The sequence below is a fragment of the Mustela lutreola genome, chromosome 10 (assembly GCF_030435805.1).
Source record: "Mustela lutreola isolate mMusLut2 chromosome 10, mMusLut2.pri, whole genome shotgun sequence".
Taxonomy (NCBI): domain Eukaryota; kingdom Metazoa; phylum Chordata; class Mammalia; order Carnivora; family Mustelidae; genus Mustela; species Mustela lutreola.
Genome location: NC_081299.1, coordinates 54,766,565 through 54,792,543, shown reverse-complemented (window position 1 = coordinate 54,792,543; position 25,979 = coordinate 54,766,565). Strand labels below are relative to the sequence as shown.

Here is a 25,979-nt window from a genome sequence, read left to right as displayed (position 1 = left end):
CTGTGTTACTATTATCTTTGTTGTTGGTAACTAGGTAGCAGAGGGCAATCAGTGCCTGTGATCTTACTTGAAAGTTAAAATGTGTTCAGTTTTATTGTTTGGTCCTGTCAGGATATGTGGTCCATGAACTCAAGATGTTTTCAGTCTAGTAATTCACAGTCTATTATTCACAGATTACCTAGAGAACAATCAGGAGCCCAACTATGAGAGATGAAAGCAGAGAGAGAAGAGGAGGGAAAGAATGGATGGAGAAGGATTTAGAGAAAAGACAAGACTAGAGTTTGATGCTGAAAAGTGAAGAAAGTTGCTCTAAGTGAAAGGGGGTGTTCTGAGTAGGGAAAAGCATGAGTGAGGATTCTGCGGTAAGGGTGGGCACGGCAGGTCTGGGAAGGAGGACGTCACTTTAGGATGAACCCCAATTGGGAAGGCACAATACTAGGAAAGTTCAGGGTGTCTCAAAGTAAAACAATTCCCTCAAATTTACAGTGTCATTTCTTTAAAAAAAAAAAAAAAAAGCTTTATTTTTAAAACCGAGATACAACTGACATGGTGTAAGTTTAAGGTATACAACATGTTGACATGATACATTTGTATTTTACAATATGATTACCTCCACGGTGTTAGCTAATGCATCCATCAAAGCTTCCTGTCATCAGGCTTTTTGTGATAACCAGCACTCTTCCAAGTTAGTTGCAATTAGTGGGTTTTTATTGTATATTCTTATACTGCTATATAATTTCTAGATTTCATCATTGACTGAATTACAGTACATGGCAATAGGCTGTTTAACTGACTCTTTTTTGCTTTTTAAGTACTTTCATGTTTTAAGGTTTTGATTCTAACACAGCCTGGGACAGATGGTAAGAAATTATCTCACGGATGAGATGTTAGGACTCTAAAAAAATAAAGCCGTTTTTGTAGTGGACATTTTAACTGCTAAGGAATTTTCTTCATTCTGATTTACTCATGTGAAATTGCAGTAGGATTGCCCCTTCTACTGCTCCAAGACAGGAGATGTTCACAAATGTGTAATGAAAATATGCAGCTCATTTACTTACTCTCCTTATGATCTAATCCAGATTCAAAAGTGGCCTATGGAGAAGGACAAATATTGGTTGTGATGAATTATTACACATATTCCCAATAAGGCAGTAACAGAAAAAAAATAATGAAAATTGACTAATTCATTTTGAAAAACTACCTTAAAAGCCAGAACAAGTAGAAGGAAAGGGATTTTAAAAGTATATATATATATATATATATATATATATATATATATATATATATATTAGTACAGATTATTTTGGGGGAAAATAAGACATCAATACATTTTAAAGCTATAAAACATTGACCATTTTCCTATTTGTTAAATTCTTTTCGATATGAATGACACATCAGTTTTTTCTCTTAAGACTACAGTGTTTCTAATTTTCTCCACATGTGTACAATTGGTCTTTGACCTTTAACAAATGTCCTCTGGGCAGTTCACTCACCATCCGGGAACAACGTCTCGGCATCATTTCATATGCACACAAAGGGTTGAAAGCTCTGTAAAAATAAATGATCCATGGGACAAACTACATTAACTGGCAGAATAATAAGCTATTTCAGCCCCCTGTAAATTTTAGCACCATCCATTCAAAGCTGCACTGGGTCACTTTTGCACTAAATTCATAGGAACAAAATAGTAAATACACATGTTTTATTTGTTAAGCTGCCAGCTATATATTTAATGTAAAAAGTTTGTTAGCCAAGGAAAACCTATTTAAAGAGTGTTTATTTAAAAACGGTGTCTCTTTCCAATAGATGATTTTAAGTGTTACAGATACATTTCCTATTAAACATCATGTATATTTAATACGGCAATGTCTATTGCAGTGCCCTAAAAGCCTTTGTTCACTTTAGAGTTTCCATTACTGGAGAGCCGACATTCAGTTCTCCCACAGTTTTGTAAAGTGCAGGCAACCCACAAGAGCTTCTAGTTTTAGCTAGAGCAGCCCCGTGGGACGACGATAATTGTTATGAAATCATTAATTCTACCTCAGCAGTTTCAACTGTCAGGTACATGTAACAATAATTGCAGTTAATGAATGCTGCTCAATTTATTAAGCACGAAATTAAAACCAGTATTCTTTTATATGCAGCACTGAGACACATTCACGTGTCTCATCATTTGTATACTATGTTGAATATTCTTCGGCTCTTTATTGGTCAGGGTATATAGCCATGTTTGTTTGTTTTTAACTTCTCTTCATAAAAAAAAACAAACAGGAAATTTTAATTCTTGCTATAAAGAGCAATTAAAATAATTAGTACCAAAAGTAAGAATCCATGTCTATGAGGAACAATCCAGCAGAACCAAGACTTGGTTCCTCCTCTGGATAAACAAGAGTCTTTCCTGTGCCTCCCTTCCCTCCCTCAGTTCTTAGAGGAGCATTAAAAAGTCCAAAAATTCCAATTGTTTGAAATATTAGTGTTGTTTCTTTCTCAAACTTTTGGGCAGTAAAGCTTTCGTGGACATAGATATGGTCTATTTTGATTTAAAAAAGTAAGAACTGATTTATTTTCAGTCACTCAAAGTAAACTGCATAGACGCTTGCAAGAGCAAAGAGAGAAGAATTTCTGAAAACAGAAGATGAAAAGGTGTCACTTTTCGGATCCCAGAGGCACCTGCTTCCAATAAGAATGCTCTGATTCTTCCGTTGTCCGATGTGAACAATTACAATTAGCTTGTACCGTGGAATCATCAGGTCCTTGACCTGGGTTTTAATAACCTAGAAATTGAAAGAAGAACAGCAAAAAAAGATCCTTAATTAGTCACTCTGAAACTTAGGAGTCTTTATCTTTGTCATAAATATGGTGGATTTAAGAAAATCACATGATGTGTTGTAGATATTTTTAGCAACTGTTTAGAAACTTCACTATGATTTCCTTTAAGCACCGTTCTTCTGAGATAGGACATTTAGAGACAAAATTAGAGCACCAGCAATAAATCTACATTTTCTAAGACACATGAAAAAAACTGTAATCCAGAGAACAGGATTTAAAGGATTTATTACATTCTTTGAAAATCTATGTTAAGACGGCTTCCCTTCAAAGAATGTTGGCATGAGAGTTATACCACCTTGTTTACGTCTAATTAAGGGAGCACACGTCTGGAGTCTCCTGTAATAAGACTAACCATGAATGTTTATTAAAGATCTCGTTATAAAGAGGAAAGTAAAGAAAACCTAATGGAGTGCCAGCACTTTAGCTGATAAAAATAGAAATAAATGTATTTAAAGACCACAATATCTGTATTCGATGGCAATCAAGAAAACTAGCTTGAACAAGAGAAAATGATCACTAAAATATATCTTTGGCAATAAATTTTTTTTTCTTCCAAACATTTTATTTATTTATTTGACAGACAGACATCACAAGTAGGCAGAGGCAGGCCGAGAGAGAGGGAGAAGCAGGCTACCTGCTGAGCAGAGAGCCCAATGTGGGGCTCGATCCCAGGACCTCAGGATCATGACCTAAGCCGAAGGCAGAGGCTTTAACACACTGAGCCACCCAGGTGCCCCGGAAATAATTTTTTTTTTAATAAATGGTCATTTGTAAACATTTTTTAAACAAAATACATGCAAAATGATACACATAATAGTTGTCTTAGGCAAAGGCTTTTTACACACACACACACACACACAGGCACACACAGAATACGAACCCGTAAATATTTTCATAAAATATAAATAAGCATTTTTACTGCTACTGCAAATTAATTGCCTTCATCAAAAAGTAAGTGGTTGTCCTCTTAACAATATTCTAATTAACCCCGGGAAAATCACATATATACCTCAGAAATTGTTTTAGCCATCTGTCTACAGTGCTCTGGTTCATATTGCTCTTCTTGCAGATAGTTAGTTAACACATCTTTCAGGATTTGATTGACAATGGCCACAGGAAAATGTTGGGTGGGACCTGAAAATACAGATGAAATTTCTAAGTGATTTCAAATGTTCTCCGCCCACCCATCGTCTAATCAAAAGAGGACTGAATCATGGAGAGACATTTCATCTTCTGGGTGGCCTCTATTTAAGGAAAAAGTGGTCTTAATTAGGCTTCCAGACAGGTTCTCTGGCAAAGGACCAGAAGAAAATACACTCTGCCATTTATTAGACTACCTAAAGAGTGTGGTCAATACCACTGAGATTTGATTTTGAAAGTATCCTCCTTCCCAGTTCCCACTATTAATGACATACTTTAAAGACTCAGCATCTTTCTAACTGACCCCCAGCTCTTACAACCCCAGCTTTTTCTCTCCAATCTATGTATACCACACTACAACTGGAGGGGTCGCTCTAAAACCCAGATCTGGCTATGACATTTCCTGTAGCAAAGTCTAAGGTCCAGCGCCTCTTACCCCTTTGCCCCCACCATAGCCCGCTCTGTGGCTGCTGCTCCATCCAGTCTCTTGAACTTCATCTGTCTTTCAAAGGATGCTTGGGGACATTTGTTTTTGCTCCTCTTTTTAAGTGGGATGACCTTCCCTATCTTGTTCATCTGAAAAATATCCACTCATGTTTTAAGGCCAGCTGAAATGTCTTCTCCAGGCAGCCTTCTTCTTCTCCTCAGGTAAAAAGAAAAAAAAAATCCCTTCTTTTCAGTACCCCCAATTCTCTGGGTCCCCACTGCTCCAAATCCACCTGACAATAGCTAAAGCATTTCTGCCTTTCTCCTCAGTGAAATGGTAAGCTAGATCAGATTTTATCCTCCTCAGAGTTTAATACAATGCAAAAGGCAGAAGAAAGGTTTAATGTGTGATTTCTGAATTTAAATCGAAGTAAACATTGTATAGGTAATAATCATAGTACAGATAATAATTACTTTCATTGAGCATTTTTTACATGTCTGTATTGTGATAAGTATATATTTATTATCATACATAATCTTGCAATAAATCACTGGGGCAAATTTTATTGTTATCTCCATTTCACACACGGGAAAACAGAGGTTTAAATACATTCAGTAACTTGCCCAGAATCACACAGTGGCAGAGCTGAGAGGTACTTCCTGTTTTATCTGACTAGAGCTTTTATTCTTAACCACATTTAGTCCATGTTCCCAGCAGAGGCTTCAGATGGATCTTCTTTATTCTGCATCCCAGGAATCTTCCCTGTCCCTCCTGGGAATATTAACTTCATCATCTCTCTGCCATTGCATGGCATGCACATGTGCCTGGAGCCTGGCATATAGTGGCTCCATCATTAGTTGCTGAATTGATACAGATAAAGGACTGAGATCTAGAATTATATTCAATTCTATTTAACTAGTCGTTAGTATCGTTTCGTTGTTTATTTTCAATGACTGTATCAGGGTCTCAAGACACATATGGCACACTAAAAGTAGGACAACCCCTGGAGGATTTACTAAAGAGACTCCTTAGGAAGTTCTAAGCAGGAAACAGGACCAAAGGATAGTGACACTGAGGGTGTCACCGCATCCTAACCCAGGCTTGAGAGGTCTGAGAAGGGAACTCTTACTAGATCCATTAGAGGCATATGGAGAGCCCTCCCTTGAGGGCAGCTATGCCTTTCCGCTGATGGATGCAAAGAGGGTGAGATGAACCCACCGTCAGGGTTTGGGGGAAATAAAGACCCCAGCTCACACTCCTTCCCACTCTGACTTCAGTGGGAACTGAAGTTTTCCACTGGCCAGATTTAACTGGAAGGTTACAGCCTGGGACTGTACTTGAGTTAGGTCAGCCTCCTGGGGCTCAATACATAGTACTTGTATTTTGATGATTATATGGGAACTGTTCAGTTAAATCATCCTGGGGGAATGCATCTGGATTGGTTAAAGGGAGAGACACCTGATAAAATGAGTATGAGGATTAACTCCAATATTCAGTTAGTAGGAATCTGTGTTCTATAGGACAGACAAGCAGTTATAAACATGGTAGGCTTGTAGGTTTACAACTCTACGCTGGTCCTGACTGCTCCCATCTCATGGGGTCAGAGATAGGGCAACAGCCCGTGTGGGCAAGTTCCTAGGCACCTACAAGCCTTTGTGAGTCTTTTACAGTTCCATTTGCATTCTTGAGTGAAACAAGGCTAAATTTGAGAGTGGTTTCCCATTCTATTCAAGGAGGTTTTTTAAATTAACATTTAATGTATAATTTGTTTCAGGGGTACAGGTCTGTGAATCATCAGTCTTACACAACTCACAGCACTCCCCATAACACGTACCCTCCCCAATGTCCATCATGCTGTCACCCCATCCCTCTGACTCTCCTCCCCTCCTGAACCCTCAGTTTGTTTCCTGAGATTAAGAGTCTTTTATAGTTTCTCTCCCTCTCTGGTTTCATCTTGTTTCATTTTTCCCTCCCTTTCCCTATGCAAGAAATTTACAGATGATATTACTGGCTTGGACTAAATTAAATAGGTTATGTATATTCTAACTATACCTTTCTGTTCTTCACTCCCTCCTACCAAGCACGCATATTGCATATACCTTGACCTACACCACTCACATGGAACTTAATTTGGTCACATATTAGAGTAACTTGTATACATCGTTTCCTTCAGCCAACAGTAAATTCCCTCAATGCATTTATCTGGGGACAGCCTCTTGCCTTCTAGGAAGACAAGAGTTTTTCAACTCTAACCAGATAGTTCTTTAGGATCTGATTTCACTTCCTTGAGCCCAAGTCCAGGTTATGATAGATGGCCTAAGCCAGGACAATTAGAATCCTTTCTCAGAATTTTGATTTTAAACTGCAACTAGGGGGGAAAAAGCCAACCCCTTTCTGGTGACAAAAGTTATCACATGTGATCCTGAGGAACTGTAGAAGGCCATGACTCTCACCATGGAAAGGAAGGCAGGCCACAGTGAGAAAAGGAGACCCACACCCCGCTTTGTGCTGCAAAGACAGAATCCTGGTTGCCCCTGAGTCCCTGTTTCCAGTAGCTCCTACTGTCTAGCTGTACCAATTTCCTTTCTGCCCTCGGCTTTGTGGTTTTTAAAAAAATCTCATTAACTAGATCCTATTTTGAAATATCGTCATGGGGGCGCCTGGGTGGCTCAGTGGGTTAAAGCCTCTGCCTTCAGCTCAGGTCATGATCCCAGGGTCCTGGGATCGAGCCTCACATCGGGCTCTCTGCTCAGAATGGAGCCTGCTTCCTCCTCTCTCTGCCTGCTTCTTTGCCTACTTGTGATCTCCATCTGTCGAATAAATAAATAAAATCTTAAAAAAAAAAAAGAAATATCGTCATGGACTTTTCTTTTCTCATTTTCTTTTCTCATTGTTTTGTGACCTCTCCCCTATGCAGCCAGAATTATCCCTTGCCTTGCTCAGGCTGGGACACTGAGATGCAGAGACAAAGAAAGCATGGATGTTCAGCTTTTGCCTTCCCAAATGATCTCCCTAATCTACCTTCAGATTTAACTAATGGGAATGGCAAAAGTTTTTTTCTTTTCCTTTTCTTTCTTTTTTTGAATAGACTTTTTTCTTTAAGGGAAAAATATTTTTAGAAATCGAAAAGCAAAGATCTGAAGAAAGGTTGGAATGAAAAAAAAATAAAGGAAAGGAAAACAAAAGAAAAAAAGAAAAGAAAGAAACACTTGTTACAAAAATATATTTAAGGCAGAATAGATAAAAATTTGGTTATTTAATACGTCTGTGTGTCAGCTTCCCCAAATTGGGGTAATAATAAGAATTCTCATGCACTGTTTTTTATTAGGATTAAATGAGGTTAAATATTTAAAACTTTTAGAATAGTGCCGGCCATGCACAACCCCCCCCCACTCTTGAGTTATTATTATTAGTGTGGTTGTTATCCTTGCTACATCATGTTGAGGGAGGAGATGTTGCAGAGAAGGCAGCAAGATCGGGCGAGGGTGTAAGTAGGGAGGCAGTGAGACCTCCACAGTCAGGAAGGATCCTAGCGGGTAGAGGGAAGTCAGGGGAGAGAGCCTGACAGTTTCTGATGACAGGGCCTGATCACCCCATGGAAGCTGAGCTCAAATGATGTCTCTCTTTCTCTCTCCATCTTCAGGTTCTACTTTTTGTTATGTTGTCAGGCAGGCTGTCTCGATGTGACAACAAAAATATAGCCACCGCTGACCTCCTGCTTACAGTCAGTGTTTTAAAAGAATCAGATACTTCTAATTAATCAATGAGAAAATTTAAATGGTGTTTTATTACAAGAAATATGCTTTGATTTTTCCATTCCCTTTTTTCTTTCGTTAATTATACTTATGCTTTCATCTCATTCTGGCTATAATTACTCAGATAAAGGAAGGACAAAAATACTAAGCTTTTAAAATGTGTTTAGATGATGCAAGTATTATTGGATACACTGAAAAATTAAACACAATAATGCCGATGATTGACAGGTTCCCCCCCACACACATAATACTCTTTTGGGAAGTATTGTGTTGTGTAGATAATGAGAGAAAATCTTTACCAAAGGTCCACAGAGTACCTCTCAGATGCAAAATAAACTCAGAAACAAGTAGCATTGGAAATACATTTTTGTCCGAGTATTAACAAGACGGCTAGTTGAATGCTTAAGAAATGAATTGTTAAGCATGAAAGACTTTGATCCTAAAGGAATAATTCACATGACTTTTTGTAAGAAAATATGGGAAATAACTTTATACTAAGCTATTTCTAACATTACTTTTCTAACTTGGTTCAACACTCAGTACTTCTAAAATTGATAAGATGATTTAGTTTGTTTATTAAAGGAAATACATTATGAAAATGTATCCTTATGAAGAAGAAACACAGGACTTCATAGTTCAAATCTTTTATCTTGTCAAAATCTAATTCAAACCATTTCAGCATGCAGAGCCCAATGTCATAGGCATCGAATTGTTAAGATCTTTTACTTACAAGTGGAGGAATACTTGACCCACACCTAGCTTGCCTAATGTAAAGTCTAAGAACAGATAGCTGAATTTAGGACTCAAATAATGATGTTAGGATTTAGTGTTCTCCTGGTCTCAGGCTTCATGTGTTGGGGCAGGATGGCAAAAGCTCACATAGCCATACTTCTTTCAAGTTTCAGAACCTAACTGGCTTCTTCAACAGCCCAACAACATTGTCTATGTTGAATCTCAAAGGCTTTGATTGGCTTGACCTATCAAAGGGTCATATGCTATCCCAGAATTAGTCACTGTTTTATCTTTGAAGCCAGTGTCGGCTTTAGCAGAATGTTATGGACCAAAAGTGGTACTGATGGCAGCAGTGAACTTCTCCAAAGAAAACTGGGTAAGGTTACCGGAAGGATTGGAAAATTATGCTGGATGGCAGGAATATTAGTTGTCTACTCCAGGCACTGTGAGAATACCAGGAGACTGACTAATTACGGAGTCTTGTAATCCGTGTAGTCTTGGGGATTAGTGTAGAGAACGGCTACAGGCCTAATGGGATGCACTGATGGTCTATAATTTTCTTGAAGTTAACTGGCTACAGATGGAACCACTCTGGCCCATAGAGTCCTTCCTTTGGTCATTGGCAAGTCTCTGTGGAATTTCTATATAGCAGTAATTATATACAGTGGGCAGATAATAGTGGGCAGGTACACATTTAGAGAAAACAAGTTGGTCTATGCGAAAACATGAATGGGAAAATGTATTCACTGTGGACTCCATCTGGGAGTATAGGGGCAGGTGCAAAGATCTTTGTTTTCAAAGACCCAAAACCTCAGTGGAAAGAGATAAACACCTCTGTCAACGAGGGACCAGAAATCATTTGCTTTGGCTTTGAAGTCTTCCCCCCCACCCCTCCACCTATCAACAACATTGGTTGGATTTGCTGGATAAAACTTCAATACATATATCTTTCTTTTAACTTGAGCATATATAAAATAACTGTATAAGGATAATCCAGAAATACCCAGAAATTAAATTCTTGGTCTAGTACCACACAATACACATTAGTGCTGCCCAGTGATTTGCTTGGGATTTAGAAAACACTGATAAAGAAAACTAAGCAATGGGTGTTGGCCCTAATCTTGCAGAGGAATAAATTAAAACAGCATCAAATCACTTAATTGAAACCCCTTATATTGAGCTAGTATTGAAGATAAGACCATGTTATCAGATACTATTTTAAGTAAATAATGAGATTAGAAGTTTAAAATAAAGGGACACCTGGGTGGCTCAGTTGGTTGAGTGGCCAACTGATGATTTCACTCAGGTCATGCTCTTGGGGTCATGGGATGGAACCCCATGATAAGCTCTGTGTGTTCAGCTCAGAGTATGCTTGAGATTCTTGCTCCCTCTTCTTCTCCCCCTACCCCCCAAAATAAATAAATAAATAAATAAAATCTTAAAAAAAAAAAAAGGAAGTTTAAAATAGAAATGAATGATAAAATAACAGACCCAACTGATAGGTGTTTTCCATCTGAACAGTAAGGCGAGAGGCCTCGTCACCCTGGCTAGGTTCATCCGTATAGCACACAGTACTCCTGGAGCTAAAAGCAAAGGGGAAGACAAATTTCAATAGTTAGGATAATAATAATAACAACAAAACACATTGTTGCTTTTAGCAAAAATGTTACAAAGGTAAAGTTTCTCTAAGAATATTTCAAGCAAGTCTCCGTATCAAATATCCCAACGTCTAAAGTATAAAACATTTTAGAGAGGGAACAATCAAGACCTAGAGAAGTTACTTGGAGCAGGTCTCCATACAGTGGTTGAAGCCTAGTGCAGTCCAGTGAAGCCCAAGGCATCTGACTCTTCAGAAAGTGTTCATGAGTTGGTCTGTTTCAAAAGCCATTGCCAAAGGCATCTCCACCACAATGCAAAGGCTCTCTCCTCAAAGTGGACAAAACTAACAAAAGGGACTGGAGAATATAGGAGGAAGCTTAAAATTCTGGGAAACACCTATATATGCTATTAAACTTCATAAAAGTTCACAAGTTCACTCTTAAACATACCACACAAAATCCCATTAGTAGAAAAAAGCAGAACAAGAAACTCACCTACACGGTGAGAGAAACGACAATTCACCCAAACTATTGCAAATCATTAGCATTTTCAACATTTCAACATTAAGAAAGGGTTTTGGCTTGGTTATAAGGCAATGTAAGCTTATCCAGGTGCTGAACAGGAGACCCAAGCAAAGAGGAGCCCCTAATGTCCCTCCAGCACCACTTAATTCTCCTTAGGTCAGAGGAAATTCAACTGTCACTAATGGCTGTCTCAGCTCTACCCCCAAGTCTCTCCACCTGTGAAAATGGAAGTTAAGACAGATGTCATTTCAAAGGAGATATTACAATAGCGTGTATATGTGTATGTGTGTGTGGTTATGTGTGTGTGTTCAGAGTGACCACTTTTCTAAGCAGGCTATGTTTTTTGCCTTAATTAAATGACAGATATTTGTTCTTAATCTTTTGGGATTTTTCTTTTTTTTCCTCTGCAAGGAGATTAAAATACTTAGTTTTCAGCTGTTTGAAATGAGTAAACTTTTTGCAAATGATATTTTAAGAAAATCACAGATAATCTGTTTAAAAACTCCTTAATACAATTTGTGTAATAAATGAGGGTTTACCCACCCAACCCCAAGAAATCGATGCAAGTAATTATGGCTGCATTTTCACGATAGATTTCTGGATTAGTGATTTAGTCCTCATTCTTGTAACACCTGCTTTCCCCAGTTTCTGCTGCCCTTTGAAGTAGCAACCAACCTGTTTGGCCACATGGGCTGCAGGTGTTGTGGGTAGTACCCACAGAAGATGATCGCTTCTGCTCAGAAAACCCCACGTTGCAAAAGCCCCCTGATCTGAAGATAAACCAGCCTCTCCTGATATAATATGTGCTACTTTTCACTTTGCAAAGACATTTTCCAGCAAGGATCTCGTTTTACCTTCACAAGACTCTCTTAAGTTAGTAAACAAGTTATTCTACCCATTTCAGAGATAAAAGGAATGAGGCAAAGGGCTTACTGCCATACGTATAGGAAAGGCAGACTCAGATTTCAAACATCCTATTTACCTTCCCTTAGCAAAATCTCACACACGATCATTTCAGACAGAAAGAAAATAGGGACAACCACCACCTAAACCATTAATGACTGCATTTGAAACTTTCTTACACAAATATACAGCAGGTGTTAATAAAAACCCAATTTCTCTTCTACTGAACACCTTGTGAAAAAATCATAGAGAAGCAGTGTTGGTACAAAACTCAAAGTAGCATAAGTTAGAAGTCTCAGACAAAAATCAAACAAGGATTTTTTTTTTCACAAACAGTGCTTACTATTACTTTGTTTCATGTTACTGAAAAGTTGATAATCAGTGCAGTAGTATTTATCAGCATGAAACTGGAAAGTGTCATAAGTGCAGTTTAAAAAACCTGCTGGCTGAAGAGAGGTGTGCAATCAGAAGGAGTTGCAGACTGACTTTTCAAAACTTACGAAGGCGATTCTGTTCCGTGCCTTTTCATTTCCACAGTAATCATGTAAATGCTGCATCCTCATAAAAAAGTTCAAAACATAGAAAAGTATAAAGACTAAAGTAAAATTACACAAAACATTACTAACCCCAGTTAGTACCTAACCACCGTTAACAAAAATCTTTTTAGACATGACTGTACATATGGAGCATATGATAGATGCTTGTTTGTTTGTTTTTTTTCCTTCACTTGAAAATGTATCATGGATAACTTTCTGTGTTGATAGTAATCTACATCAATATTTTAAACATCAAGACAGTATTTAATATATGAATATACTACATTTTATTTACCCTCTTGTTCTTCCAGAAATCTAGGCTGTTTCTAAAACACCATCGTTGTGAAGAAAGCCATGGTAAACATCATGGTGGGGACTGCCTGCCATTGGCTCTCTACTGTTCTCTCCTTCCTTGGTAGCAGAACTCTTTTTTTTTTTTTTTTTTTTTTGGTAGCAGAACTCTTAAGTGAGTGGAGATATTTCTCTCTACACTAAAGACAAATTCTTGGATTTCTTTGGTGCTATTGTGGCCACGTGGCTTGTAAGCCAATGAAATGTAAGAGAAAACTTTTGTTAAAATCCTGAGAGAGTTTCCCCAAAAGAGTGAATTCAATCAAGAGCAGCCTGTTTATATCCTTGATGACTGGAATGTGGGTATGACGGCAAGAGTTTAGCAGCCATCTTGGGTTTTGAGATGACCTTATAAATTATATATCGGGAAGAGAGAAGAAGGCTAGCTAGGTCCCTGAATTGCTTCCCTCCAGACTTTTTACATAAGAAAAAAATACAGTTCTATTTTGTTTAAGTCTTTTTTTTTTTTTAAAGATTTTATTTATTTATTTGACAGAGAGAAATTACAAGTACACTGAGAGGCAGGCAGAGAGAGAGAGAAGGAAGCAGGCTACCTGCTGAGCAGAGAGCTCGATGCGGGACTCGATCCCAGGACCCTGAGATCATGACCTGAGCCGAAGGCAGCGGCTTAACCCACTGAGCCACCCAGGCGCCCCTGTTTAAGTCTTTTTTAAAATATTTTATTTGACGCAGAGAGATCACAAGTAGGCAGAGAGGCGGCAGAAAGAGAGGGGGAAGCAGGCTCCCTGCTGAGCAGAGAGCCTGATACAGGGCTTGATCCCAGGACCCTGAGATCATGACATGAGCTGAAAGTAGAGGCTTACCCCACTGAGCCACCCAGGCGCCCCTACATCACTAATTAAAAAAAAAATTATAAGAAACATTGTATAATACTGATACAAATTCTAACTGATACAGAATTTGCTACTTGGAAGTGGGATGTTGCAAGTACTGGAGAACAAGACTTGGACTTAGTTTTGGGAAGGAGGTAAGGCTTCAGAGAATGGCGTTTTAGATATTTTTCTGTAACCTGGCATCCTTTCTCATGCAGAAAGGAAAACATTTGGTTCATCTATTGCTTTCTTACCATGTATCCACTAAAACTATACCTTCACGGCAAATTACAGAAATTTACTTGTTACCTTAAAAAAAAACAAAAAAAACCTCTGTTTATATTTTTTGAAACTGAGATTTGCTTAAAATGAGATGGGTTGGAAAAAGAAGAGTGAAGAGAAAACAATGAGCTGAAGAGAAAAAAGAAAATATTTATTCCTTGAAAAAGAAACAGAAGGAAGAGATAAAATATTAGAAATGCTTGCAATCTGGGTAGCTAATTTGAAATCAGAATATGGGCTCGGTAAGTTTTGAGAAATAAAAAAGATTCTGAAATTTAAAAAATTGAGAAATAAAAAGGATTCCCCATTAAAAATGGGGAATGACCGGCAGCAGTTTAGAATACTGACTGGGAAAATAAGCAGTATATATTTTCTATTTGATAAACAACTTTACTCAAGCCCTTTGAAATTTTTACAAATGAATATGTGAGATGCTCAAAAAGCAACTTTATAATTTTAATTACCAGTGCTGTATACATAGCAGAAAACATTTATTGGGTGTACGTCCAACATTACAAGTGGCTACATTTCAGTTGTCTATGACCAGACTTCCCATAGTTTATAATAATCCTTCTAGATACATGATCTCATTGCAAAGGGAATGCTGTAGTTGATCTTATTTTTGAAATGTGAAAAATGCTCTTGCTGTCTGTGTTTCATCAACTTATTGGCATTTAGGGAGGAATAAGATTCTATTGGCAAAACATGTCCAAGAGAGTTGTCAAGTTTTAGGAAGGAAGGTAGATGGAAAGTAAACACAGGGAAACTGAAAGTCTGGCAGAAACTACTGGTGAAAACAAGGAACAAATCAACAAATCTACAAATTGGTAACAATTTGTAACCCAGTGCAAGTTTCAGTAATACTTGGAATCAAATCTTCTACTGCTGAGGACAGACGTGGCCATTAACCTGGATGCAGAACTAGCTGCGTGAAGTTGGTCCACAATAACAAAAGGAACCCATCTCTATTGTATCTGATTGACACTGGAAACATCCATGCCAGCCCAACAGCCTGTGTTCTGATTATCAGGAAAGAGGCAAAAAAAAATTATCTAAGCAGCTGGAATATGTTTACTCTTTGATGAAATTCAGTTCTCCTGAAACAGCTTACAAAGGTATTTGCTGGTCATTCCTTGAATTACACCAAATAAATACAAGGCTTGTCTTATTATCATGACTGTTAGACACAGAAGTAATTTCAATGAAATCTCACCAGCCTCATTAGTATCTAATTATTATTGAGAATTCATGTCCAGACATTTTCACTGCCATTATTACGGAGATGTTTGGAAGCTGCAGTAAGAGATAATATTTGAATGTATAACTGGCCTTGGAACCATTAATTTAGTAGATTAAGAAAGAGTATCATCTCTTTCTTCCATTTGTAACCAGAAAATGCCTGGAACGATCATATTTTGAATGGTATCATTTAAGCAGTTTTCCCGCCTAAATCTGTTACTGAAGTTATGTGCTGCCTCCCAGTGGAGATATTTCAGAGCGCACAGAGTGAAAAGAAGGCTTCAGGATGATGTACACACGTCGACTTCGGTTCTTCTGTTCTCTCTCATTCTTTTAACAAATATTTATGGCTCATAAGGGGCAGCCTGGTGATACAAGAAAAGTTATTCCTGGTGCTCAAGAAACAAGATATTGCAAACAACATGAAATATGCATAAAGGCTCACTTAGTTGAGAACTTTCTGCCTCAAAACATCCACATTTTATGAATGTTATGTGTAGAGCAAAAACATACCAGCCTTACCCGGTCACTAGAAGATGGAAGTTATCTAGCAAGGTAATTTAGTTTTGTGGCCATTTAGTTTATAGCTAGTTTGCAGGATCTTTATGTAGCTTTGAGATATATTATTCTCATTACTGGCCCCATCATGCCAGAAGAGAAAGGTTATAATACAAAGAAAGGCCAAGATACATTCTCATAAATGAGAGAGGAGAGAAAATGACAACGCACGTATTCTTGTAGGATATATTTCTCAAGAGCAGGAATGCTTCTGAAGGACAAAAGAATAAACCACACAACATACAGAAAATCTAGTTCTGATGTGACTGAAGATTATCCAGGAAGGGTGACTGACAAGATAGTGTGTGGATAGAAAATCAGAGCGTCTGAAGCCCACTGAACTAACGTTTACTCAAGAGAAGGTGAGGTTAAAGCCAAAGGCAGCTGATGAAAATTCTGTTGCAGCTCCTTGATGAATAGATAGATTCAAAGTTGCATTACCCTTAGCAATCATCTCTCAGCTGAGGCTGAGAGTATGGGTCCCACGGCTACCACTGCAAAACTACCACCGTGCCGCAAAATGGAGAATATGAAAAACTGTGGTCTATCTCAACAGATTTTCAACACAAATAAAAGTTTCTGTCCTTAATGATTATATTTATTTAGTAGAGAGGAAGAGAACACAAGCAGGGGGAGCAGCAGGCAGAGATAAAGGAAGAAGCAGGTTCCCTGCTAAGCAGGGAGCCCGATGTGGGGCTTCATGTGGGGCTGGATTCCAGAAACCCAGGGATCATGACCAGAGCAGAAGGCAGACGCTAAACTGACTGAGCCACCCAGGTGCCCCTCTTTTTTTTTTTTTTTTTTTTTTTTTTTTTTAATAGATGCACAATGGAGTGCTTTAGCAAGAAGGTAAAAGTATGCCATGTTTTAAACATTCGAGAATTTAACAATTCCATTGCTGTAAATGCATCTTGTGTTTTCAAGATGAAAGTCCTTAGTCATCTGGACTTAATAGCTATGTGGACCTGGGAACATAACCTGTCTGTGAGCAACAGAACTTGTTTGTTCAGGAATTAGAAACCTGCAATAATTAGTCATTCAAAAAATACTTACTGAGTTGCTGGCTCTCTTCTAGGTTCTTGGGATCCCAAAATGAAACAAACAAAGATCTTTGCCCTCAAGGAACTTAGTGAGAAGGGACAGATCATAGATAAAAAATACTAACCTAGTAAATATATACTCTTTTAGAAGGTGATATATGCTACAGGGGAAAGAATTGCTTTATTAAGGGGCCTTGAAAGTAGATGGAGGAGAGGGTGCTGTTTGCAGTTTTCAATAGAATGGTCAAGATAGGCTTCCATGAACGAAGACTTGAAGGAGGTGAGGAAAGGCACCCTGTGGATAGCTGAGGGAAGAGGGTGTCAGGGAGAGGGAAAAGCCTATGTCCAGGGTTTGAGACAGGAGGCTTCTTGGTATTTCTGTAGAAGTGCATAAAGGCCAGAGTAGCAGGAGCAGAGGGAGCGAGCAGGAGGGTGAAGGAGATGAGGTTCTGAAGGTGTTAGGCAGCCAGATCATACGGCGCTTTGTGCACCACTGTAAAACCCTGGCTTTCACTCTGAGCAAGTGGGAGTCTATGGAGAGTTTTGAGCCGAGGAACAGCAAGATCTGCTTTAGAGTTTCCAGGGATCGCTTCAACTGCTGTTTTGAGAATAGACTACAGGCTGGCAGGTGTCAAAACAGGGAGACTGGTCAGGAAGCTTTTATAGTAATCCCGGAGAGAGAGGACAGTAACCGCTATGGACTAAATTTTGTCTCCCCAAAATTCATATGTGGAAGACTTATTGCCCTACGATGTGACCATATTGGAGCTACTGCCTTTAAGAAGTTAACTAAGGTTAAGTGAGGTCACAGCGGTGAAGCCCTGAGCCAAAAATATTGGAGGCCTTCTATTAGAGGAAGAGACACCAGGGTTCTCTGTCCATCATGTGAAGACACAGTGAAGAGGTACCCCTCTACAAGCCAGGAAGAGGGCGGACACGAGAACCTGACCATGTTGGCATCATGATTTCAGACTTCCTGATTTCAGATTTCACAGCTCCAGGACTGTGAAAAAAAAAAAAAAAATCAATTCCTATTATTTAAGCTGCCCAATCTATGGTATTTTATTATGACCACCTGAGCTGACTCAGTGGCTCAGACTGAGATAGGAGCTGTGGGGGATAGTGGTCAGTAGTTAGATTCTGGATATATTTTCCAAGTTGATTCAACAGAATTTCCTGAGGCATAGGAAGTGGGGCCGTTAGAGAGTTCAGTTGAGAGCATGTTTGAGATGGTTACCATATACTGAAGTAGAAGGTTAATAGGCAGTCAGATCCATGAGTGTGGGTTTTGGGAGAGTTATGGAGATGTAAATTTGGGGGCATAATACTATGTCTCAGTCATGAGCCTGGAGGAGATTCCTGAGGGGATAAGTGCAGGACAAGAGGCAAATAGGACAAAGGACTGCTCTCTGAGGCACTCCAACATTAATTAACTTCTCTGTGGAGAAGACAGGAAGCAGGAAGAAGACGGAGAAGGGGGAACCCATGAGGTTGAAAGTAAACAGGAAAGTGTGTGTCCTGAAGCCAGGTGAAGAACTTGTTTCCGGGGAAAAGAGTGCTCAGTGGACAGTGCTAAATGCTGACAGGTCAAGTAAGATGAGGACTGACTACTGGATCAGCAACGTGAGTCATGATCTTGGTAAGAGCAGTACCACAAGTTCAAGGACAGTCTGTTTTGTTCACCATGGTATCTTTAGCACTTAGCACAATGCCATGACCCAGGCAACAAAAATGTTTTTAATGAATAAAAGGAATGATACTAAAAAAAAATAAAAAAGTAATGATACTGTCTCATTATGATTCTCATTTTATAGATGATGTAGTAAGACCCAAAGAATATTAAATAGTAGCTGGGTAAGTAGATCTGGGATTCAAACACAGGTCTCATTTGACTCCAAAGTTCTTTGTGATAATAATAATTAATATTTGCTCTGTTTTTAGATGTGCCAAGAACCATTCTAGGTGTTTCCATATATTTTTTTTAATGAATTCTCATCATACCCCAAAGCAACAACGACTACTTTTAACCCACTCTATAGAAGAAGAAACTGGGGTAAAGCGGGCTCAATAACTAATGCAAAATCAGCTTAAGTGCTCAAGCTGGAACTTGACCTCAGCCAGTCTATGCAGAACCCATCTCTGAGCCACTCCATTCAACTCCCTGGCTATGCTGTGGCTCTTCCATCCCCTCTTTTAGAAACACTGTACTAGTTAGCCAGAGCTGCCACAAAAAAGTACCATAGATCAAGTGGCCTGAATCCCAGAAATGCATTACCTCAGTTCTGGAGGCTGGACGTTTGAGAACAAGGTGTCGGCTCGCTTGGCTGCTTCTGAGGGCCGTGGCAAGAGGGGTTGGTTCTCGGTGCAGATGGCTGTCTTCTCTCTTTGTCTTCACATCCTCTCCCTCTATGTGTATTTGTGTCCAAATTTCTTTTTCTTAGAAGGATACCTGTCATGTTGAATTAGAACCTACCCTAATGGGTTCATTTAAACTTAACTACCTCTTTATAGATGCTGTTAGCAGGTAAGGCCACATTCTGATGTACTGGGAGTAAGGACTTCAGTATGAACTTGGCAGGCATGGCGCAGTTTGGCCCAGGGGTGTGGGGAGTGCACCTTTTGGTCCATATGACAAAGGACAACACTTTCATGACATCTCCAAATTCTTGGGCAGAGAACTGCAGATTCTTTGCTCTTTTGTGGTCATCTGGGAAGTCACTCAATCTCACCAAGTGTCCGCAGTGTATGGGGAGAATAGGGCATGCACATACTTATTTTTTCTAAACACTGTTGGATTTATTCGCTGAACAGATATCTGTTTTCATTCTCATTTGTCTAGCAAATACCCACATTTGGTATCATTCTCCCTTCTTATATTCTGCCATTCAGATGGATACAAAATGGTATCTTGCTTTAATTTGCAGTTTTCTTATTCCAAGTGAGTTCGAGCATCTCTTTATAGTCCTGTTTTCAACCATCTCTTCATATTCTGCTTGGCCATTTGGGCTTTGCCTCTGCAAACTGCTATTTACCTTCTTTGACTGTTTTTTTTTAATTGCCAATGTGCATGATTTAAAAAATATATATATATCTTCTGCTGGCTTATTAACTGTGTCTATTATATTTTTTATTGAACAGAAATGCTAAGTTTTATTGTAGTTGTATTTATCAAGTTTTTTTTTCTTTATGGTTTTGTTTTTTTCATTTTGGGATCTTATTTGAGAAGTCTTTCTTTAGCCACAGGACACAAAGACATTCTCCGAAACTTCCTTTTATTAGCTTTATAGCTTGTCACTCAGAAGTCTTCCATGGGGAATCTACTAGGAAAATGGTAGAGAGTAAGAATCCCACCTCATTTTCTTTCACTAGCGACCTATTTTTCTCCCAACACCATCTATCAAAAAATCCATAATTTCCCCATTGCTCATACATGTTTCCATAAAATCAGTAGTCTATTTCTGAGGTTTCTATGTGTTTCATTGGTCTGTTTCTCTGTTCAAGCACCTGTCTATTCCTGCATTTGTTATCATTTTTTACTTTCTAAAATTTTGTGGGATATCTTAAGATGTGATCACATTTCCAGGGCAGTTTTTACAAAGATGCCAATGAAGGATTATGTACAAAGATATTCCGTGTGGCATGTGAAACCCAATCTAGATGTCCATCCCTAGGGGAATGGATACAAACATATGTGACATTAAAAACCACTATGCCACAGGGGCGCCTGGGTGGCTCAGTGGGTTAAGCCTCTGCCTTTGGCTCAGGTCATGATCTCAGGGTCCTGGAACTGACTGAGTCCCACATCAGGCTCTCTGCTTGGTGGGGAGTCTGCTTCCCCTCTCTCTCTGCCTACTTATGATCTCTCTCTCTCTCTCTGTGTCAAATAAATAAATAAAAATCTTAAAAACAACAACAACTACTACTATACCACAGTAAGAAGCAAAGCGTTAGAATCCCTAGTTACATTAGTTAATTTAAAAAAAAAATGTAGAACAGGATAAATGAAAGTGAGAAAACAAAATGAGATTTATAGCACAACACCATTTATGTCAGTCAAAATCTTTGGTAAGTATTTGTTCTGCATTCTTTTGTGAGGTGGTCAGTCAGGTGCAGCACAGAAGGAGACTGCGGAGGAGACGCTGAGGAAAACACAGCTTGCTATATTCACAGATCCTAGAGATAAGAGACATGCCACACCATGCAGGGTTCTGTGGAAAAGCACCAGGGTGTCAAGATGCAGGGGACAGAAGCTAGGGAGAGATGGGGCAAGAGCCTTAATTGGGTTTTCTGAGGAAAAGGCAAAACTGGGCACAGAAAACAGTTGAAGACTGGCTAGTCTGAAAAATTTTGGTGGGCTACAGGACTTGGCTCTAGGCATTAAGGCAGAGGAATACTGTGTGCTGGGTGTTGGGGGGGCATGAAAAAGGGGGCTGGATCTGGGTTGGATAGTTGTTTATCAAAGGCACGGTCCCTGCTGAGACCTTGGCTAGCTTCAAGAACTGGCTAGACATGGGACAGGCAGAACCTCTTCAGCCAGAAAGTTTTTTTTTAAAAAATGTCAAAACATCATAATGCACAGAAAATTAAAAAAAATCTATGTATATATACTTAAATATGTGTATTCTTATGGCATATGTTGTGCTATGTGTATGAGAGTGGGTACCTTTTGAGAATCGGGAGTAAAGTGTGGAAGGGGAAGAAGAGGGACAATTAGATAAATACCGGGTTCTCGCCCATGTTGGTGATGGCAATGTGCTATGATAGAATGAAGAATATTTTCAACTCTGCTCCTGAGAGAAATAAGATAATATATGAGATAACTGGAGATCATAAAAGTATCTTCTCTACTTAACCCACAGGATTTTTATGAGAATCATATGGGTACTGTATGTGAAACAGTTCCATCATCTATCAAGGACAACATGATATTAGTTTTTACTATGGTTTAATTTGGGATCATGGCCATTTCAGTTTTCTCAAGCTTCTCTCTCTTTGAAGGGGGGAAGCTATACTTCATCCAGGTCTTTGGGGGGCTTTAATTTTATTTAGATGGAAAGAGAATTTATCAAAATCAGGAAACAGTTTGGGCAACATCATTTTTTTTTTTTTTTAACTGCGTAGGACCAGCTCACAGTAGTCTAGGTTAAAATCATAGGATAAGTTTATCGCTTTTAAAATTTCTTGCTCACTGCCTATCTTACCAGATTATAAACTCTCCAGGAGCAAGGATCTTTTCTTTGTGGTTCCCCCACACAATATAGTGCCTGGAACTTACTCATTGGTCAATAAATAGTTATCTCAAATGAAGTAATGAATGCAGTATTTTCCATTTTTGCAGGAAAAAATTTTCAGGTGGGTTTCATTTTACTTGAAAAAATGACCTTCTCCAGAGTAGAACTCCACAGTTAGTTACCTTTACATGACCAACGTGTGGCACAGTAATTGGTACAGAGTAACAGCTCAGGAAACCTTGATTAAATGAATGAGTGAAAGAATATCTTGTGCCCAACTGGGGTGTTAGATGCCACCAGTGGGTTTAAACAGAGAGCAGTGAGATCCATACTCAAAAGTTCTTGTAACACGACATCACTGTAATTTCGGTGTGAGACCAAAGAGAGACGTTTTTAGTCCCCAACCTTAGGCCTGACTTACTAGGTGAACTACTGGCCTCAGAAAAAATAAGCTTGGCTATCATGTCACATTATCCTCAGGCTTCTGTTTTCATTTTAAGAACATGTGAGTAGCACATCTGTTCAAATACTGTTTGAGGGCTGCCAAAGGCTGAGCTTCCAACAAGAAAGATGCCATTGTCATGACCTGCTCTTACCCATGGATGGGAAACCAGGTTCAGTTGAATCAATAGAAGAGTTTCTTAATGCAAGTTACACATAGATAGCCAATTTTCAGAGAATGAGAATACTTTCTTCTACACAAAAGCCCATTTTGCCACTTGCTAATTCTGTAGCTGTGGAACCTCAGCCTTTCTAGGCTTCTGTTTCTTCCTTTGCAAAACGGGAATGGTAACAGCATCTATCTTAGTGGGCAGGGTCAGCAAACGTTTCTGTAAAATGCCATCTAGCAAATATTCTGGCTTTGTGGGTCTTCTGTTTTCTACTGGACCCACTCCCTTCTATAGTGTGAAAGCACCCAGAGATGATACATACATGAATAGGAACATGGCTGTGTTCCAATACAAGTTTATTGATGGATATGAAAATCTGCATTTTTATTAACATCACAGGATAAAAAATATAAAAAAAAAATTTTTTTCAGCCACGTAAAAACCATACTTAGCTAGGGGACTATACAAAAACAGGTGGTATGTTGGACTTGGCCCTGCGGCCATAGTTTGTCACCCACTGCTACAGAGGTTCTGTGACACTCAAAGTCATAATGAGGGCTCAATAAATGTTAGCTATTTTCAGCCCTATGACTATCAGTTATTTACGTGGAAAAGCAAACACAAGTCAAAATTATAGATGAAGTATGATGACAACTAGAAAGGTATAAAAAGAAATATGCTGACATGCTCACAGTTAAGATGCTGGGAGAGTAAGATCCAGCTTAAGATGTTTCTTATTTTAAGAATAAGACATAAAAATTACATCATAATGAAAACACAATTTAAATAAAAAAGATCCAGCCCTAAAAACAGTTAACAATAACTATACTGAATATAAATTCAATTTTCCTTTTGTAATTTAGAAGGCACCTGGGATATGCATTATGTCCAGGGATCAGTGTTAAGAACCAGTCAATACTGTAAAACGATGTAGACATAGAAACCAAGACTGGAGGGCTGAATCTATACCGACTTTTCACCACACCCAAGAAGTGGCTTCCCAGATAGGTCTACCTCCTACTCTTCTTTGCCTTCCTTATCAGTATGTTTACTGCTATAAGGCAAATAAATCCACAACTTAACAAGAAAGACAGGCAAGAAACCAGTCAAATACAGTAGTGTGTAAAAGAGAAAAGCAGCAGGAGCAGAAAGGAAGAACATCCAAATGGAAGTGGAAGTGGTTGTAGTTGAGTGGTTTGGAGAAAGCTTCCTAGAACGGTTGAGTTGGAGCTAAATCCAGGAGAAGGAGAAAAATGAAGCCAGAGTGTAACAAGAACATTCCAGACAAGGGTATCCCTGAGAAGGCAACATGGGGCAATGGCTGGAGGCAAGACAGAGCACTGAAGGATTATAAATGTGGAAGTTGAGTATGGCCAGAGAGTAGGATGCAAGCAGGATAGTGGAGAACACAGCGGTTGAGAAGTAGGCAAAGATCTCTGACACTATAAGCCTTACTCATGATTTAGGACTCTATCCTATTCACCAAATTGTTTCTTGACCATAAACAATTTCATGGTAAAATGGTGTTTCATTTCATGGTATTTCATGGTAAAATGGTGAGAATGAGGTCTACCTGGTAGGATTAATGCTGGGGCTATTAAATGAGATGATACATTTGGTCCTCAGTGTATTTCAGGATAACTTTTATCTATTGAAATTGATCTAGTAAAAAAATTGTTTTTGCCACTTCAGAAAAACAGTGTGGAGATTCCTCAAGAAATTAGAAATAGAGTTACCCTATGACCTTGCAATTGCACTACTGGGTATTTACCCCAAAGATACAGATGTAATGAAAAGAAGGGCCATCTACACCCCAATGTTCATAGCAGCAATGGCCACAGTTGCCAAGCTGTGGAAAGAACCAGGATGCCCTTCAACAGACGAATGGATAAGGAAGATGTGGTCCATATACACAATGGAATATTATGCCTCCATCAGAAAGGATGAATACCCAACTTTTGTATCAACATGGACGGGACTGGAGGAGATTATGCTGAGTGAAATAAGTCAAGCAGAGAGAGTCATGTATCATATGCTTTCACTTACTTGTGGAACATGAATAATACGAAGGACATTGGGAGATGGAGAGGAGAAGTGAGATGGGGGAAGTCGGAAGGGGAGACAAACCATGAGAGACTGTGGACGCTGAGAAAAAATTGTTTTTAAATAACTTTCAAAAGAAAGGTATATGTTTTTCCCATGAAACTCTGCAATTTCAAAACAATGCCTCCATTTGATAGTCACTGAAATTTCAGAATTTCAAAACAATGCCTCTGTTTGATAGCCACTGAAATTTCAGAATTTTTCTGCTGGTCAAAGACTCATTTTGTGTAGGAGAACCACTCGCAAAGTCTGGTCCCAGATAGTGCTGAAGAACTCAAAAGTACGTTGGCAGCCTCCCAAATGACCTCTGTACTGTGAGGGCACTTGGAAGCAGGTCATTCATTTTCTATGAAAAAAAAAAAAAATCAAATAGAGGGTCCATGTTGAATGTTCTGAGAGTCTGAATTTCTAACTTTGAAATACATCGATGAAATGATCTCTTAACTGTATTTGTCAGTGAAAAATGTATCCTCCTGTGTTTGTAACACGATTTCTGTATTTTTGTTACTTTTAATTTGTATTTATATTTCATCAGTTAAAAATGGATGCTCTCTAATTATTCAAATTTGGCCATGTTCTGCTTCTATATGACTTTCTAATTTGCTTTGAAAGGCAAGATGTAAATGAAAAGGATGCAAGTAAGAATGACAGTTTCGTCTTCAGACGAGAGCAGTTTCTTTCTTTTTTTTTTTTTTTTGAGAGCAGTTTCTCTTTAAATCACAAAAATATGATTTATGTCAGGCTATTAATACAAATTCTTTTCAAAAAACTTAAGTTTAAGCTAACAAATATTTTAAAATAAACTTAAAAAGAACTTTTACCTTGAAATATTGGATATAGAGGCCCAAATGGCTTAGCATCAGAAGCAAAAGTTGCAGAGGTTAATTTTTCTTGCAGCTTTAGCTCTGACCTTGGCTGGGATTGCTACTCCTTTACATTTTCTATCTGTAAAAGGGTTGGAAAGTTGAATTTTAAGTTGAATATAACACACTCTGAGAGTAGAAAGTAGAAAGATTGGGTCTCAGAATTATAATGTAAATCTATTCTAGTTTTTCTGGTCTCTGCTCTGTAGGACCCACCAGCTCCTGCCGCCCATCCTTGCACACCCTTTAATACCACAGAAATTGTTAAGAAGGAAAGCTTATTATGTAAGTTTATTAACCTCTGCATTAGATAATTTGTTTTGTTTTCTTTCCAATGGCAATCAAAAAGAAATGTCATGCAAGTATTAAAAATTAATTAATCTTTTAAAGAGAGCAAATACAGTATGCAGCAAGAGCCAAAAA

The 25,979-nt window shown here is 38.6% G+C and overlaps 1 protein-coding gene across 1 annotated transcript in view; it reads right to left on the bottom strand.

Moving 5' to 3' along the window:
* Positions 1-485: 485 nt before the first annotated feature.
* The window catches only part of DYNLT5 (dynein light chain Tctex-type family member 5), a 28,729-nt gene continuing 3,235 nt past the window's right edge, over positions 486-25,979 (bottom strand). Inside the window, exons 3-5 of the mRNA XM_059137545.1 lie at positions 10,375-10,466; positions 3,839-3,963; positions 486-2,774 (exon numbers count right to left, since the gene is read on the bottom strand). Coding sequence (XP_058993528.1) covers positions 2,571-2,774; positions 3,839-3,963; positions 10,375-10,466 — 421 coding nt within the window. The 3' untranslated portion in view covers positions 486-2,570. The remainder of the gene's footprint in view (positions 2,775-3,838; positions 3,964-10,374; positions 10,467-25,979) is intronic.